At 46.6% G+C, this 18,966-nt stretch overlaps 1 protein-coding gene across 3 annotated transcripts in view; it reads right to left on the bottom strand.

The window, feature by feature from the left end:
• The window catches only part of RAP1GAP2 (RAP1 GTPase activating protein 2), a 941,171-nt gene that overhangs the window by 47,847 nt on the left and 874,358 nt on the right, over positions 1-18,966 (bottom strand). For all 3 annotated transcript variants that reach the window (XM_078679320.1, XM_078679318.1, XM_078679319.1), the window contains 2 exons: positions 15,794-15,906; positions 6,768-6,881 (listed from right to left, as the gene is read on the bottom strand). In XM_078679320.1, coding sequence (XP_078535446.1) covers positions 6,768-6,881; positions 15,794-15,906 — 227 coding nt within the window. The remainder of the gene's footprint in view (positions 1-6,767; positions 6,882-15,793; positions 15,907-18,966) is intronic.

Below are 18,966 nucleotides of genomic sequence, written 5' to 3'. Positions count from 1 at the left end.
TCTTCTTAAGGGGCTTATCGAGTCAATGGCATAATATCTTAAGAGTGCACTGTTGTTGTTGTGACACTCTTTGAAGTGCCGAGCTACCGGATACGCGGAGTCATTGGTGTTGATCGCCCGTATGTGCTGGAGTATTCTCTTGTGGACCTGCAGCTTGGTACTACCAACATACCGCAGGCCACAAGGACACTCCAGTACATACACCACGTACTCACTCTTGCAAGTCAATTGTTTATTGATCTTGCGTGGGGTAGCAGAGAAGGGAGTAATATATTCTGATTTGTTGACCCCATGGAGGCAAGCCTTACAGCTGGAAAATTTCCTAAAGCCTCTGCTTCTATCCAACCAGTTCTTGCGGGAAACAACCTCAGGACTAGGTCTGACCAGGGCATCCTGCATGGAATAGGCTTTCCTATAAGTGATTAAAGGCTTGGCTGGCATGGTACTCCCTATGACGGGGTCACATTTAATCAGATTCCAATATTTAGTAACTGATTTTCTCAAAGCACCATGTTACCTGTTGTATGCCCAAATTAATCTAGTCGGTTGTTTATCATGAATCTCAGTGTGTTTCAGCTTATCTTTGGGCTCAAGGGCCGAATCACGGGATAACGCATTAACCCTGCGCATAGCCTTATCAATTTCCTCCGCCTTGTAGCCCCTGGCCAGAAACCTGATTTTACTAGCTTATATATTGCACAGCTGTCAAAGGGACACCTTCATTTCCTGACCACGCTATTAGGAAAATGAACAGAACAAATTCCAAGCTCCACTTTGAGCACAAAAAAACACCGAGATGAGCTCAGATGACCAAAATGCCACAGACACGGCCACACTACTATAGATACCGAAGACCGAACTTAGTGGTGATCTCAAATGAATTTTAACAACCCTACAGTCTACTCTGTTGAACATAGATGTCAAAATAGATGCGCTGAAGTACGGGATAGACCGCATGTCAGAACGCCTGAACAAAGATCGGAAGTAGAAGACACACAGCAACAGATGGAAGTCAACCATGGAAAAATTGAAAAATTCCTCTCAGCCATCATAGCAAAGAGTGAAGATTTGGAGGCGGCTCCAGTCGCAACAATCTGAGGTTAATAGGAATAGCGGAATCGAAAAACACAGGAAACATGGAACGATACATAGAAACTTTGCTAATAGACCTCTTGGGCAGAGAGACATTCTCAGAAGTCTTTATAATAGAGCGAGCACACGGATCCCTGGCCCCTCCTCCACCATCGGGGGCCAGGCCACTGCATATTATCGTGAAAATACTGAATTACAGAGACCGCAACGCAATGCTGTGCAAGGCCCGAGAACTGGGGAGTTTGAGACATGAAGGAACGGAAATATCCATCTACCCTGACTTCACACCTCAAGTTCAAGAGGCATGAAAGAAATTTATGGCGGTAAAAAAAAGTTGCAAAAATAAAGTATTCCCTATGCAATGCTCTACCCAGCTGCGAGTCACAGATGGAGGCAAAACCACAATCTTCAATGACCCCAAGGCAGTAATTCAATACTTACAAAAAAGAGGCTCCCAGAACCCACGGAGGAGATCACCCCGAGGTGGCCCAGACGAACAAGATCAAGCTTCAGGACCCGATGAATAAGACTACATTCCGAACTGTGAAGATTTTGGAAATGCCCGAGAAAATGTGACACCACAGAGTACTGGCAAATGCAGATAAGTGATGCTGTATTGGATGGCTATATATACGTGTCTAATTTAGAACCATAGTTCATAGACATTGTTTGGTATGTATATAAGCCTACGTTAGACTGTGACTAGGTTATTGACTGATTTGCCATCTGATATTACACAATTTGGTGGATAGGCGCAAATGTTTATGTTTGAAAAGCGGCCCGAGTGTCTTTACACCAGGGTACCTGGCTGGAAGCTCCCAACCACATGTGTGCACCACACCAAATTCTTGTTTATTTTTGGGAAATGTTGGGAGGATTGAGGGAACCGGGAAAACAACTGGGCAATGTCTCTGCTGTAATTTGGACAGCACGGGTGGGTGGGGGGAGGACAGGTGGGAAAGTTTGAAAATATGGTTGGGAACATGGTTACAGGGGCCACATGCAGCATTAGAACTGAGTCCACACAACAGCGCAATTGTCTACTCAGACATCATGACACACAACTGATACTATGACATGAAACACTAGATCCCTGATAATCATGACCTGGAATGTGCGAGGTCTGAATAACCCGCAGAAAAGTACTCGCTTACCTTGAACGTCATAAAGTGGATGTAGCCTGCATTCAAGAAACCCATCTAACTCAAGCCACAGAATTGAATTGAATTGAATTGAAACAACACTTGTATAGCGCTATCTACCCGGAGGCCTCGTAGCGCTTATGACAAGAACTTATCTGGCGAGGGCTCAAGGCAGATCAGCAGGGTGTAGCATACAGGTGTGTTTTCAGGGTTTTCCTGAAGGAAAGATGATTTACAGTTTCCCGAAGGGGTAGAGGGAGGATGTTCCAGAGTCTGGCCGCAGTATGTGAAAAGGAGCGGCCACCCCAACGTGCTTTCCTGACTCTGATGGGAGTAGCCAGCTGGAGGGAACAGGAACGAAGGGAACGAGATGGGACATAAAGAGTGACCAGGGACTGAAGAATTGCGGGGCCAGAAGGTAGAGTGGGCACAAGCTGGGCGTCATTCCCACATACACCAAGGGAGTACTAACCCAAATTAAGCACGGGGTCCCATTCACACTACTCAGCTATGCTAATGATGATCAGTGGCAATACATCATAATCCAAGGCAACTTTGGAGGAACTATCCTGACCCTCGTCAATACATATGGCCCAAACATTGACGATATGTCATTTTTTGCACAAATTTGGGGAGGTGACTTCTATACATGCATAGAACTCTCAGTGGATAGATCCACGTGCAATTACAAATATAGAACGTAGGCCGCTAAAGTGCTTAAAGAAGGCATGGAGGAATGGGAGATGGTAGATATATGGCGCATTCGACACCAATGGCACAGAGGGAATCAGAGTTTCCACGACTCATCATACATGGTCTAGGATAGACTACTGGATAGCAACCTGTGAAGTTATTACATGGACAGTATCTATAGAAAACATGCCTAAAACGCTGTCTGATCACGCACCGGTCAGCCTAGAAATCGCACTACCCACACACACACTCCTAGACAGTTCACCTGGCGACTTAAACTGACTGCGATGTTAGACTAGGTGTTTAGAATGGAACTAAGGCAGGCCATTGCCGACTACTTTGAGCATAGCGTGGGAACAGTAGCTAGCGCTAGAATTTTGTGGGAAGCTTTCAAAGTTACAATCTGGGGATTCTGTATTAGCAAACACCCAGGAATACTGAAGGATATCCAGCAACAGCTTTCCAAGGTAGAAAGGGAAATTAAACAGTTAGAAATGGAATATACGCAAACATTAAATCCCACGCTACTAGCAGAAATTAGAAACAAACTAAACACGTATCATGAATTCGCAGATAGCGAGGTGAAGTACATTTCACGCAGATACACGCATGAAATAATGGTGAAGGCGGACGACCAGGCAGCACACTATCCAGTAGAATACCTCCTGCACACACACTATCCCCAAAAAACACAAATTGTAGACACGCAAGATGTGCCAAAATATGATACCCAATCCATTATCAGATGCTTCTCAGAATATTACACACTATTATATTCCACTGCGATGGCTACGTCTGCAATAGAGATAGACAAATACTTAGACGATGTTGCCTTAGCCTGGCTATCTGATGAACACAGAGAGTACTTCAGCCATCCCATACCTGAAGTTGAGCTGAAAGAGGCGATCAGTTCACTTCCAAACAATAAAGCCCCAGGAATGGACGTGTTGCCAGGGGAGTTCTATAAAGAATGCATAGCTTTACTAATACCACACTGAACAGCGATGTATTCCGAAGTGTATGAAAAGGGTATACTACCAACCTCATTGCGGGAAGCACTGTTAATTACGCTCCTTAAGCCTGACAAAGATCCTACCAGGTGCATGTCCAATCGGCCACTATTATTAATCAACATAGACTGGCTTCATTCCAACGAGGTCAACAACACATAACCAGCGACCCATTTTTGCAATGTTCCATCAACTGAACCCAAAATTGCCAGCATCTGCAGCCCTTTTGGACGCAGCAAAAGCTTTTGACTCTGTGAAGGGGCCCTTCATGTTCTCTGTACTGCGCAGGATGGGGTTCCCTGAACCGTCCTTATGCTGGATAACACTACTATATACGGAACCGTGTCCACGACTAAGGGTAAATGGCACTTATCCGATCCTATCCATATATATAGAGGGACGAGGCAGGGCTGCCCACTCTCACCGCTGATGTTTACTTTAGCCCTTGAACCTTTAGCATGCAAAATCCGGCAAAAACATGCTGACACACCTTTGCAGTTTCAACTCCGGCCAGTGAGCATATCACTTTAAGTCAATGACATGGTCTTATATACACGGCATTCAGCGGACAATCTAAATAAATTATTCAGAGAATATATCCGCTTCGAACATCAAACTGGACAAAGTTCATGGTGATTCTGCTCACTCCTGCTACACTACAACCCCTGCTAGATTATCCCTTGCAATGGCAAATGGAACCGGTGAAGTACTTAGGGATATGGATTCACCGGGACGCGGAGTTAGTAATACGTGACAACTATGGCAAAGCCCTTACAAAACTAGAAGACCAAATAGACAGGTGTATTAGGCTACCTTTGTCATTAGCCGACAGGATAGCAATACAGAAGAAGGTTGTGCTCCCACGGTTTCTTTACTTATTCACAAATATACCAGTGAGGCTCACACAACTGTTCTTCACAAAACTACTCACCTAGCTAACATGGGCGGGCAAGCAGACAATAGTAGGATGGAAAGAACTGACTAGACCATACATTCAAGGGGAATTCGGAGCACCAGATCTACAAGTTAACTATTACTGCGCACAGGCAGAGCATGCACACTTCTGTTTACACCCGCGCGCACACATACCTCATTTAGCAGTAAAATACAAGAGTGTACATCCGACTGCCCTGGCTGCTTATATACTGAAGCCAAGACAAAACACCCCGAGAGCAGAAATAAACCCAGTCTGTTGCACATCAATGGCGTGGCACATGCTGGCGAAACGAGCACATAAACTATCAACATATGCACCAGTGCTGCCCATGCATCATCACCCGCGCATAACTGTGACGCATGAAAAAACATGCTAAAATTACTAGGAGAGAAGGATTTACGCATCATGGGAAACATATTCACCGATGGGCAATTCATATCACAAACTGACGCCTTGCTAGTAGGACATCGCACACCTTTAAAAATATTTGCTTACCTTTGTTTGCGAGCGACCACGAAAGACCTCTACTCTACATTTGTTAGCGAACCACCGACGCATAACTCGCTCAAAATAATGTTAACATCACCCACACATCAATGACTAGTAACAAACCTCTAAAACGTGGCTCAACGTAAACAATTTCGACAACACGAACAGGCTCTACAGAGATGAGAAAATGCACTAGGCAGCTCCAGCTCCAATGAAGATTGGGGATGTAGCTGTGCACTCACACAAATGCTCACGTCCAACTGCAATATGGGAATTATACTTTTTAATTTCCTACAACAAGTGTATTATAGGCCACCACAAATACACAAATATGGGCTTCGGGAATATGACAGATGTCCTCGATGCAGATTTTTTACATGTGGCCCTGGGCATGCCTACAGCCCCAATCCTACTGGCAAACCGTGACCAGTACCCTTACGGCAATGCTAGCTGAGCAGATACCTAATCTACTTCAAATCTACCTGTTGGGGATATACAAAATCAAACAGACTAGAAGACGTACATTTTTAGCTGTGGCACTGCTACTAGCTAAGAGAAGAATAGCTTTGCAGTGGGGGAGTAGATGGACACCACAGAATAATAAAAACTAGATCACAGACGGATGTACGTTGTTACAACGCATGCTTTTACCACGCATGCTTTTACAACGCAGGTTTTTCAACGCAAGTCGTTACAACGACTTGCGTTAGGGGGCGCTGGATAGTGAATAGTTTAATTTACTATTCCAACTCCAGTCCCCGTGGATAGTAGGGAAGGTGTTGGATAGTAAATTAAACTATTACCTATCCTAGAGCGCCCCCTAGCGCAATTCGTTGTAATGACTTGCGTTGAAAAACCTGCGTTGTAAAGGCGCTGCGTGGTAAAAGTTGCGTCGTAAAGGATGTTTCCCTCACAGATATGACATATTGTGAGGAACGACTAGAAACTTATGCAGAAGAAATACCTGTGGCCTCCTAACCCAAAGACTTCCGTGACGGACTCATGCAATGCCTGCGATCCGTGCAAACGGATGAATAAATACACATTTCTGTGTACACGCTGAATTAACAGTATTATTTTTTGGGAAACGTGCTAATAGCATTGTATGTTATAGATTGTAAAAGTAAGTTTATTGCATCTTATGGGAATGTGTTAGTGCTATAACTAACAAGCTTTGAACTGTTATGTATATGATATGACATGCAAAAGATATGTCTAGCATATCAAGCTAAGGACTCCTAAACGAACAAATGTAAAGTTATCATACAAGCAATGTGGAACCTGTATATTATGCCTGACCAATAATAAATAAATACAATTAAAAAATAATAATAATGCAAGATGTACATTATAAATCTCTAATCTCCCAGAAGGTTGTCACAGACTCCAATCATTAGCACTCACTTCTCTTTGTTAGAACAGATTTCTGGAGAGCTAGGATTTGAAGAGTTTTCAGATTTGACATCATGAGAGGACTGCCCACCCTCTGGAGTCTTTTGTGTTCCAGAGACACTGTCACTGTTTGGAAGAAAAAAAGGTTTATTTAAAGTGTAAGTTCACAATAAAAGTGTAATTTTTCACTTTTGCAGGCATGTCAGTTTCACCTTATGTTGTAGAATAAAACATACATTACATTATTTAACCCCTTGGCTGCGGCGGTAATTCCGCCGCAGCGCTAGAGGGGAGAGGGGGCCGCGCGGCGCTGCCATGCTCGTGACAGAACCACTCCGTCACGAGCCTCGGGCGCGCTGTGCTTGTGAAGGAGTGGTTCCGTCACGGCCCCGCCCCCTCAATGGAACGCTCAGCGCAGGCACGAAATCGCTGCAGCGCAGGCGTGGCGGCCGGGCCGTGGCGGAACCACTCCGTCATTAGCACAGCCCTTCCGAGGCTGGTGACGGAGGGGTTCCGTCACCATCACCCAAAGGGTTAAGAGCCAAGAACTGGGAGTGTTGACCTAACGCTTACTAATATTTTCTGGATTATGTTCCATGTGTGTTCTGGAAACTGTTTGGCGTCTTTGCCATCTTTCATAGTCATTATTTGGAAAAATGCTTTAGATGTCTGGAGGCATTCAAGTCACAGTTAAAGTTGTCCCAGTTGAAGTTCCACTGAGACAAAAAACTTGCCAAACCCTTGGTCCTCCCACTTAATTTAGAGACAGGTAGACCTTAAGTATTGCATCTATAGAACACTCATTTGCTTTGTCGATGGAATACTTTTTATCATGCCCCTTTGGAATAGAGGCCATTGGAGTAAGGACATTACACCACCTGTGCTATTTAGAGTGGACAGTGTAATGGCTTTTTTCACTCCTTCACCACCAGCCAAATCCTGATGATGAGGTACAGGAAATCTTTCAAAGTGTAGGGTTATTTTTTTTTTCTTTCCAGAAACAAAATCCTGCTTAGAGTTTGTTTCTGGAAACAAAATCTACGATGGATACCTGTCAAAATAGATTGTGGTCGTCAACCAAACCTTCTATACATTGAAAGGGCCTTCTGTGACAGTGGGACCTTTCATTGTACAGAGATGACGGCCATACCAGCGGTCATCTCTAAAGTTGACGTAATGCTGTCCGACAACCTGGTAGACTGTGCTTTTCCTATCAAACTATAAATCCGTCCCAAAGGTTCCCTAGCATCTAAGGTTCCTACATGTCTTTGTGGCATCAGTTTTATTTTGAATGTAAGAGCAAACCAGACTTTGGGATGTACTTTGATTGGAGACACAATCAGCAGCGAGAACTTTACAGTGATCAAATAAACAGGTGCGTCTGGACCTCAAATTGGTCTATTCATCAACTTTAGGTCTGAGAATAAAATATATGCCACCCTTTAATTCAAAATGAAATAAATGTTTTTATAATTAAAATGCAGGAAAATATCCACCGGTTCCCAATTCACTTGCCTAAGTAAATATTAAAACATATTCACAGCATATCTCAATCCTTATTGCGCACCTCAGGGACGCTAGCAATAGAGATAATGTCCTATTACTTTAGGTAATCTTCATTTCTCCGGGTCACGTAGTCCTCGACACCTTCATTCACCTAATGAGATATTATTTAAACTATCTCTCTGACAGAAAAAAGAAAGAAAGGAATGCTGGTCCTACCCTCCCCCTCCTGCCGGGAGTACATAAGGGTACAGGTCCCAGCATTCCATCTAAAAATACCAAGCCAAGGATGAATGCCGGCAGCCCGGGAGGGAGGGAGGGAACCCATGAAGGTGTCGAGGACTACGGGACCCGGAGTAATGAAGATTACCTAAAGTAATAGGACATTACCCCCTGGTCCATCTGTCCTCGACACCTTCATTCACCTAATGAGACATACCAAAGCAATCACGGCAATCATCCCAAAAAAATACAACAAACCACCAGAACCAGCAAGGAAAACCAGTAACTTATTGCAAAAACAGAATAAAAGGGCGAACACAACCCAACACCCCCAAAGCAAAACCGCCCTCATCACCCAGCAGATTGAGAAGGCAATAATGCCTGATGAAAGTATTGGAAGAAGCCCAGGTGGCCGCACTACAAATCTCAGAGAGAGGGACACCCCGAACCTCAGCCCAAGAGGCCGCCACCCCCCTCGTAGAACGAGCCTGAACCCCAACCGGAGGAGGGGACCCAGAAAGCGAATAGGCCAAGGAAATGACCTGCTTCAACCAGCGACCAATAGAGACAGAGGAAGCCCTACGCCCATGGGAAGCAGCCCCAAAGGAGACAAACAGGGAATCAGACACATGAAAGGGAGCCGTGCGGTCAAGGTAAACACGCAGAGCCCTGCACACATCCAACAAGGACCAACAGGGACCCCCTGGGGAATCCAGAACAGAGCCCAGCGCAAGCAAAACCAACTCCTGACACCTGTGAAACTGAGAGGCCACCTTAGGCATGAAGGACGAATCAAGACGAAGCACAACCCCATCCTCCGAAAAGGACAAGAAAGGCTCACGCGCCATCAAGGCCCCAAACTCGCCAAGACGACGAGCCGAGGTGATGGCCACCAAATAAACAACCTTCAAGGTGACAAACTTCAAATCCACCTCCGACAAAGGCTCAAAAGGAGGATCAATCAAGGCCCAAAGGACCAAGGGCAAATCCCACAGGGGAAAAGAAGGCCGGTAAACCGGACGAGAAAGAGAAAAACTGCGGAGCAGACGAGAGATCAAGTCCTCCCCATCAGAAAGGTTGCCCCACGGGGAACGGAAGGCCCGAACAGCTGCCCACTGAGCTTGTAAGGTGGACACAGCCCAACCCTTCTCAAAACCTTCCCACAAAAACTGAGGGACAGCCTGCAAAGAACAGTGCAAAGGGGAAAAGCCCAACGCCGAACACCACCGACGGAAGTTACTCCAATGGCGATCATAGGACCGAAGAGTAGAAGGCCGACGCGAACCCTGAAGAGCCACCGCTAAATGTTCCGGGAAGCCACGCCTCCGCCACCCCTGCCTCTCAACCTCCACACCGACAGCCGCAACCAGAGAAGAGACAGGGACGGGGAGGACCGCAGGGGAGACGGGGACAGGGGCAGAAACCAAGGGCCCGCACAGCCAGAAGATGAACCGTCGGAAACCACGACCTCCGAGGCCAAAAGGGCAGAACCACAACCACCTCCCGATCCTCCAGACACAAGCGGGACAGAAACCGGGGAATCAACGCCAGAGGAGGAAAGGCATAGAGCAGGCGGGACGGCCAGGGAACCGACAGGGCATCCACCCCCCAACAACCCTCCTGCCAAAACCGGGAGCAGAAGCTGGGAAGCTGTGCATTCCGCGGGAGGCAAAGAGGTCCAGAAAGGGACGCCCAAACCTCTCGCACACAAGCCGAAACGCAACCCGGGTGAGAGACAACTCCAGAGGCACCGGAAAACAGCGACTCAGGACATCCGCCGCACAGTTGTCCACACCCCTGAGATGAATCGCAGTCAGAGACAGCAGATGACTATCCGCCCAACAGAACAACGGAACCACTACCACGTTCAAAGAGGCCGATCGAACACCCCCCTGATGGTTGAGATAGGCTACCGTCACCATATTGTCTGACCGAACCAAGACGTTCCTGCCGAGCAACAACCCCCGAAACCCCATCACAGCACGGGACACAGCTGACAGCTCCGCCAGTTGGAGGACCTGCGGCCCTCCAGCAAGGACCAACGACCCTGAAGGGACCGAGACCCCAAAGTCGCTCCCCATCCCAAAGCGCTCGCATCCGTCGTCAAGACCAACGAAGGAGCAGGCTGCAAAGGGAGCCCCTGGGACAGATGGACCGCCTTCGACCACCAAAGCAGAGCAGCGAGGATCACCAGAGAGACAGGAAGAAGAGAGTCCCAATCGTGGGACAATGGATCCCAGTGTGACAGAAGGTACCCCCACAAGGGGCGCAGGTGAAAACAAGCCCAAGCCACCGTAAAGACAGTCGCCGCCATCAGACCCATAGGACCAACCAGAGGCGCACCGGAAAGGAACCCCCGCCCGGAAACGACAAGCAAGGGACACCAGGGTCACAACCCGAGGGTCTGGCAGGAACACACGGTTGAGATCCGTGCGAAACCGAGCACCGATGAACACCAGGTCCTGGGAAGGAGTCACCTGGCACTTGGGTAAGTTGATCAGAAACCCGTGCCGACGCAACTCCGAACACACCAAATCCCTGGCCTCCAACAACAGAGCCCGAGACGGAGCATGGATCAACCAACCGTCTAGATAGGGATACACCATCACCCCCTGAAGATGGAGCCAGGCGTCCAAGGGAGCCACGACCTTCGCAAAGACCCGCGGGGCAGAACGAAGACTGAAGGGCAAAACCCGAACTTGATAGTGACACCCCCGAACACAAAACCTCAGGAAGCGACGGGACCTGGGATGCACCGGGACATGGTAATATGCGTCCTGAAGATCCAGGGTACACATGAAGTGACCCGGAAGCACCAAGGGAATCACCCTCTGCAAGGTCTCCATGCGAAAGGGAACCCGCAACACCCAATGGTTCATCACCTTTAAATCCAGAACCAGGCAGAAACCCCCCGTATTCTTTGGGACCAGAAAGATCAGGAAATAGAAGCCCGACCCCACCTCCGAAGGGGGAACCTCCTGAATTGCACCCTTCAGAAGAAGATCCGCCACCCCTTGAGACAGGTGGGCTCTCCTGGAACGGCAAGCAGGCCAGGGAGTCGGGCGGAGGCCGGAATCTGGAGGGGGAACAGAAAACTCCACCACGTAGCCCTCCTGAAGAACATCCAACACCCAAGCGTCTGAACAGGACTGAACCCAGGCATCCAGGAAGAAGTGCAGCCGCCCTCCTACCAACAACTTAGGAACCACAGCCAAAGAGTCAGGAACGAGGCTTCGCGGGAGGAGGGGACCTGGCCTTACGATCCCGACCCGACCAGAACCAAATCTCCCCTGGCCTCTCCCAGACTGCCTACGATAGGAAGGGCAAAAGAAAGATTTAGCCTTAGAAGGGACAGAAGCAACAGCAGCAGCAGAACCCTTAAAAGAAGAAGAGTGCTTCTTCTCCTTAAACAGTTTATGCAATTTGGACTCCAACTCCCCCCCAAACAGCATGGAAACCTGAAAGGGCAAACGCAAGGCACAGGCCTTCTGCGCCGAGTCCGTCCTCCAGTCCTTAAGCACAAGACTGCGATGAGCCGCCACACAAGCTCCGCCTGAGAGGGCAGCCGCCCGCACAACGTCAAAAGAGACATCGGAAAGAAGCTCCACTTGACGTTCAATGTGCTCAAGAAGACCAGAACAGTCCGTGGCATCATCCATCGACTGATAGAGCGACTTAATGTCCGACAGCAGAGACTGCGACAAATAAGTCCCATAAACGCCGGCCCTCAACGCCAGATGGGAGCCCGAATAAACCTTCCTGAGGGCCACGTCCGCCTTTTTATCAACCGGATCCTTCAGCACAGCGTCCTCCGAAAAGGAAGTGCGACCCACCAGACTAGCCACAAAAGAGTCAATGGGGATCGAATCGGACAGCTCCGTAGCCATATCCTGCAGGGGGTAAAGGCGGGTCATAAAATGCAGAACCAGAATGTGATCCGGGTCAGCCCACTCCCTCTTCAGGACATCTTTAATAAAAGGATGCACCGGAACATCAACAGCGGCAGAACTCTGGAACTGGCGCAGCAAAGAACCCCCAGAAGTACTGGGAGCAGTGTTATCCGCGAAACCCATGTTCTCCTTCACGTGCTTCAAGATGCCTGGCAAAGCGTCCTTGTCAATGTACTTCCCCTTCAGCTCCGAGTCCCCAGCCCAAGCAGACTCGTCATAAGAAGAAGCAGAGGAAACAGGATCAGCAGCCGGCCCCTTGCGTCGCGCCCCACCATCACCCATCTCACACAGGGTCTCTCTTATCAAGCGCTTCAAGCGTGCATCCCCACCCCCACCACGGCGTCTGGACCGGGCAGGAGACGGAGAACACGAAACATCAGAAGAAGAAGAGGAAGGGGACCTCTCCCTGTGATGCCTCTTCCTTGAACTCTTCCCCATGCCTGAAAACAATCAAAAACGAAGGCAAAGCAAAGCTCCACAGTAAGGACCAAATAACAGCAAAAAACCGCTACTCGGTACTCACCCACTGCCCCGTTTTTTAAACAGCACCAAAAAATGCCGGGACAGAAGCGCCTGATCCTGTCCAAAACGGAAGTCAGGCAGCGTCCCCACCGGAAGGCGTCATCACCAAGAACCAATCCGGAGACACGAAGGAGGCCGCGCCCCCCAGTAAGCCCGGCAGACCGGGAGGGGCGGCCATCGGGCAGACGCCGAGCCCACGCGATCTGAAATCCACTCGTAAATCTGCCCCAAGTCTTTAACACAAAGCTCTTTTGCTCTTCTGCGAGACATGGAATTAAATAAATGAATAATTACGCACTTATATGGCGCACGACTACCCGGAGGCATCTCGGCGCTTGTACGAATACCGCTGAGGGACCCTTCCTGGCCTTTCCCTGTGAGGAGCTCACTCCTGGGCACACCCAAGGTGAGGCTTCCTCAGCGTTGTTGGGGCCGTTGTAGAGATTAAGCAAACTATTGCCCAGAGGTGCAGAGTGGGGCTCATGATCAGAATAGGCACCGAGGCGAGAATTATTAGGTCCGATGAAATTGAGCCCGAGACCCGCCGAGGCGGGAATTAAATCCTGGTCCCAGCCAGACTACTGCATCAGGGTCTGCCGCTCTAACCATTGAGCCACACTTCTCTACTTTTTGCTGGTGGTAAGCAGATTATCATTTCAGGAAAAGACAAATACTGTTGATCTTTTCGCAAACTTTTGATTTTTCACTTCCAAACTAGACTCAAGCTATGAACAGAGAATATTCACGCGTCCACGCGCTTTAAAAAAGCTGTCAATGTAATATCTCATTGACAGCCACAGGGAATAATGAAGCTATGTGTGAAGATAATGGCGTATTGAATATAAGTACAAATGTTTCGACTATAAGTGATCATCTCGTGAAGGGCCTGTATCGGTATATGTACTGAGTAATTTTTAGGACCCATGATAAAGTCTGTGGAAATGTAATCTATGTTACCATGGGTCTGGATAGAATACAATAGAGATCATCTCTAGCGTATTTTATCCCGATACATGGCCGGCATGAGGAAGATGTGTAGCAGCATAGATTACATTTTGACATGCGATTCCCTTCATGAGATGAGCACATAGAATCTACAGTGCAAGCTTTGAAAAAGTGGGGTAGTCTGCGAAACACGTGGTGGCTGCTCAACAAACGGCTGATCCAACAGGAATGTACTTTATTGCACTTACTTTATTACTTCGTTACAGTTCCTTCGTCTGTACAATGTGTTATGAAATTAGCTTTCAAATGCAATACTATATATGTTCACATACTGTCCAGAATGGGAATGATAACAAATTACAGTAAATAGATAGGCTAAATGATCTGTAGTTGCAACAAGTTGGGGAGTTGGGGACAGGAGTTAGCCTAACTGCTAGGGCAGTCGACCTCAAATCTGGGGAACTGGGACCATATTATCAAGCAAGGGCGATACATTATCGCCGCTTTTATCAGCAGGAAACTGCCGCTAAAGCGGTGATAATGGGCTTGATAATATGCCCTTGTGAATTCCCGTAGAAGCCCAGGTTCTGGTGTTAACCAGGGCTTCTATGGGAATTCACAGGGGCCTATTATCAAGCCCATTATCGCCGCTTTAGCGGAATTTTCCTGCCGATAAAAGCGGCGATAATGCATCGCCCTTGCTTGATAATATGGCCCTGGGTTCGAGTCTCGGCAATGACGCTGAACATCCTGTGATTCTGGGAAAATCACGTAATCTCCCCATGCCTAACAAAAATGAATGTGTGTCCTCATGTAACATAACTGGTGCAATGTAAAGCGCACTGATACCCAATTCGGTTCATGTTTGCGCTATATAAAACTCTGCAACAAAAAAAAAAAGTGAAGCCACGCATGCTCTTTTTTCAAATGGAGTCCTGTACAAGATATGACGATTTTAGTCATTCCTTTATCCCAATATACTATTGTACATAGACCCTTGATGTCTATCGTTTCGAGCATTCAGTTTCCAACTTCAATAGGTTTTATGCCTTCAGCTGTATAATGAGTTATGAGACAGGATTACTCAGTGATGTGCACAAGTAAATATTGACTGAGTATTGAGTAATGGAGCAACTCTAAAAATGCAGGTAGGATAAGTGCTTGGAGGTGGGAATCTGAACGTGCATTGAGGATCCCTTAGTGATGGGGAAAATTTGAACATGCATAATGGAGACAATTCTTGAGAGATGTTGGGCATTTCTGGCCTGAGGATGCCCACTCCTCTAATGTTGCACTGGTTTAATGGGTGTAATACGTAACAAATTGTAGTCAGTCTTTGATCAGTGATGCTAAGGAGATTATTGGGTAGGGACGACAACGACCAGCATGGCTGGTCCCTCATCCTTAGACATCACCGAATTGGGTAAAACTAGGGAGGGTTGGTGCAAGCATTTTGGTTGCACTAAGTGAAAATTAATTTGTCTGTACTTTTACAACACCACCATTACCTAGTTTTTACTTTCGTAAGTAGTACAAAAACACATTTTCTGTTGGTAGTATATCAGAAGCCTTGACTTTTATTCATGGTACTTAAATAGGAGACTGTTTTGGTAATGATTTTATGATACGTTTACTCTTGGCAGACTTTATACTCACAACTATTCGTCATGAGTAACATCTGTTAATTTTTATTCTTGACAAAATATTGATACCATAATATCACCAAAATGTCTAGTTCTGGGATAAGAAGATTCTTTAGATGGTCCATTATTATATTCAAAACTAGAATCCTGATTTCACACAGACAGTAAAGTAGGGAAGAAGCAGATACTGTGGGAAAGAATTAAGATGACTCACATTAGTGCCTAAAGGTAACTTCACTGTCCTGTTCCTTACCATCGTGTCCGGGTGTCCGTCTGTCCCTCAGAACCCGTATGAAGGCGCGGGAACAAGCCTGATCTCCGTTTGATTGGACTTTTAGACTGAGTCTTGGTTACAGCTGCTGGAGGCTGCAGAAGGAGAACATCATGAACATAATCATTATAGATAATGGGGTAACCCAAAAGTCAACCGGACCTGGGTGCAGTACGGGAATGAAAAGATGGTCCGTGACAAATGTTTTTCAAAGAATTCAATTCAATTTGGCAATGTGTGTTGTGTGTAAATTAACAACACTGATATCTAATACCCTCATAAGTTTCATGCATGCATTAAATACCTCTTTACGCATGCACATTTCAAGAGAACACACAGACGAAAAGATAGATTTTAGCCCAATTATATTAAAAAATATATCAACATTTATTTTGAATACATATTAGATTAATTTCAATAGACAAAGGTTGCGTGCAGAAAGAGAAAAGGGTAGTGGGGTAGTGGTGGCGAGTAGTGAAATTGCAAATCATAGGATTAAGAAGGAACAGATAGGTACTTTGAGAATCACTGGTAAGTAAAGACCAGACAATGTTGACCTGTCCAATGTTAGACTTTCATTTACATGTACTCTGTAAATTACAGTATGCACTCAATGCATTTTTAAGGTACAGCAGATGGATGATTGGTACAGGTCTAGTTGGGAAGAGCGTCGAAGTTTCGACTAGGCTGATGCAAGGAGGGGGGGTTTGTAGCCTCAGCTGCGAGTCTTCATCAGGACTGTACGTGGCAACCTGAACCTGGTGCCAGGCCTGGCTACACAGGTGATTGATCCATCAGTGAAAAATGGCCAAAGATCACCATAGGTTATTTTCCAATTCAGTGTGCAGTAATTCCAACACCCTGTCTCCTAGTTATCTGCGACTGGTGAAGAAAAGGAGGCCCACTTCCTTAGTTCTGGGTTGCGGCTTAATCCAAGCTGCTCGGCATGATGGCTGGCAGAGGAACATAAGCCAGGAACACCTTTCTCATCGAACTACTCAAGATCTCTCCCAAATATTTCTTTAATAGTTTCAATTCACTTCAGGGTTTACTGAGTCCATTTCATTTATCTCACAGACCTTTTCCTGAAGGCTCTATTCTAGTAGGACAGGGCTCCAATCTATCTGAGATTGAGGGAAGTAGAATTTATTTATATATGTATATCAATTCTGCCCTTACTAAAAAAAATCAAACCTGGATATCAGGGATCCTTATAACTATCGCCCTATAGCGAGACTCCCTTTACCAGCTAAATTAATAGAAAAGGTGACGAATGTCCAACTGAGCTCGTTCCTTATGGCTACTCAGGCACTGGACCCGTCACAACATGGTTTTAGGGCCAGCCATAGCACAGAATCAGCGCTAATTAAAACAACGGAGGAGATCAGAGCAGTGACCGATGCTGGGGGCAGAGCTGGCATGGTACTGTTGGACCTTTCCGCGGCCTTCGATATGGTCCATCATGTGATATTGTTGGACCATTTGAAGGCATGTGGTATACAAAGGAAAGCGTTTAACATCCTAAAAGCTTTCCTCTCCAACAGAGTTCAGAGTGTGGCGCTGGGCAAAAACAAATCTAAACTCACTGGCCCCAGTAATTCGGGCATTTGGCTTTGAACTTACCTCATACGCTGTCGACACCCAGATTGTGGTGTCACTGCTACCAGGTAAGGAGGAAGGAGTAGCCAAACAGTTTCAGGATTGCATGCTGGCGGTGGGAAATTGGATGGCCGTAAACTGTCTTAAACTGAACTCGGCTAAAACGGAAGTTATAGTGTTTGGCTCAAATGTTAATTTCTGGAGTCCAAAATGGTGGCCTGAGGGGATGGGTAAGGTCCCCACCCCTGTGTCTAAAGTTAAGAACCTAGGGGTGCTGATCGATGATCAGCTTTCCTTTAATGCGTTGTCCTCCTCTATTTCCTTCCTGCTCAAAACAATTCGAAAGATTCTGCCATTTATCCCAGTAAGTGGGAAAAAAAACAGTAGTTACTACACTGGTATTATCGCGGCTGGATTATTGTAACAGTCTGTTTCTTAACGCCCAACAGGGCATATTGAACAAAATGCAGGTTTTGTAAAATGCTGCAGCGCGGCTTAATACGGGCATCCCTAAGTACGCCCCCATTTCCCAGTGAAGTTAAACTTCACTGGCTCCCGGTGCGAAAGCGGATCTCGTTCAAAGCGCTTTGCCTGGTATTTAAGGCCTTGCGAGGTCTAGGGCCATCCTTCTTTTGGCAGTATTTTCATTGGTATCATCCGACAAGGCACCTTAGATCCGCTGACGCAGGATCTGATTGTAGTACCTTGCATCAGGAAAGCGCATTTGGGAGGCAGAAGCTTTGTGCTGGGAGCAGCCAAGGCCTGGAATGCCCTGCCCCTGGCTCTTAGAAAGATGACAGACCTTATGGCCTTTAGGAGAGGTCTTAAGACCTGGCTGTTTACTAATTAATCACTACACGGCCTTTGCCTATGGAGTCTTACAGTGCGCTGTATAAATTTCAAAAATAAATAAATAATGTTCCTGCTACACAGACTTTTGTACCTTCATGTTTCAAACACCTGGTGCAACATTCAGAGGTGAACCAGCTGCAGAGAGGTCACCACATTCAATGAACTATAAGGAACAACTAAGGAACAACACAGTCACATTTACTTTAGATTGTGCTCTGTCTAACTGGTTCTAAAAGTTTTACCATTTAATGTCCTTAAAGGAGTTGTACCCAAGACACACGAAGACTTGTTCTTGAAAAAACGTATTGAATACATTACTTAGTGGTTCTCTTAAAACTGCATGCAGAGTATAAGTCAAGTGTCTGCAAGCAACGAAATCTACTGCAGAAATATCTTACGCTACCAATTCAACAAGTAGTTACATCGGCTGTAAGTCCCAGATTGTGTAGAAACCTTTACACGAAGCAGCACAGCACCCGTGTCCTGCTCTACGATGTGTGAGATGGAGAGAGGAGGATAGCGCCATATCTCCTAAGATATGCATATATCCTGCTCTTTCCCTAGTGCTGGTGCACAATCAACCTGCCAAGCACGCCACACACACACCTTTGCGTTCATAGGTTTTGTACTTAGTGGGTACCCTACCAATACGAAATACTGTGTCTAGAAAGACTTTGAAATGCTTCCCAGTTCGGATGTGTACT

The sequence above is a fragment of the Lissotriton helveticus genome, chromosome 3_1 (genome assembly GCF_964261635.1).
Source record: "Lissotriton helveticus chromosome 3_1, aLisHel1.1, whole genome shotgun sequence".
Taxonomy (NCBI): Eukaryota; Metazoa; Chordata; class Amphibia; order Caudata; family Salamandridae; genus Lissotriton; species Lissotriton helveticus.
This window is presented reverse-complemented; position numbering and strand designations above follow the sequence as displayed.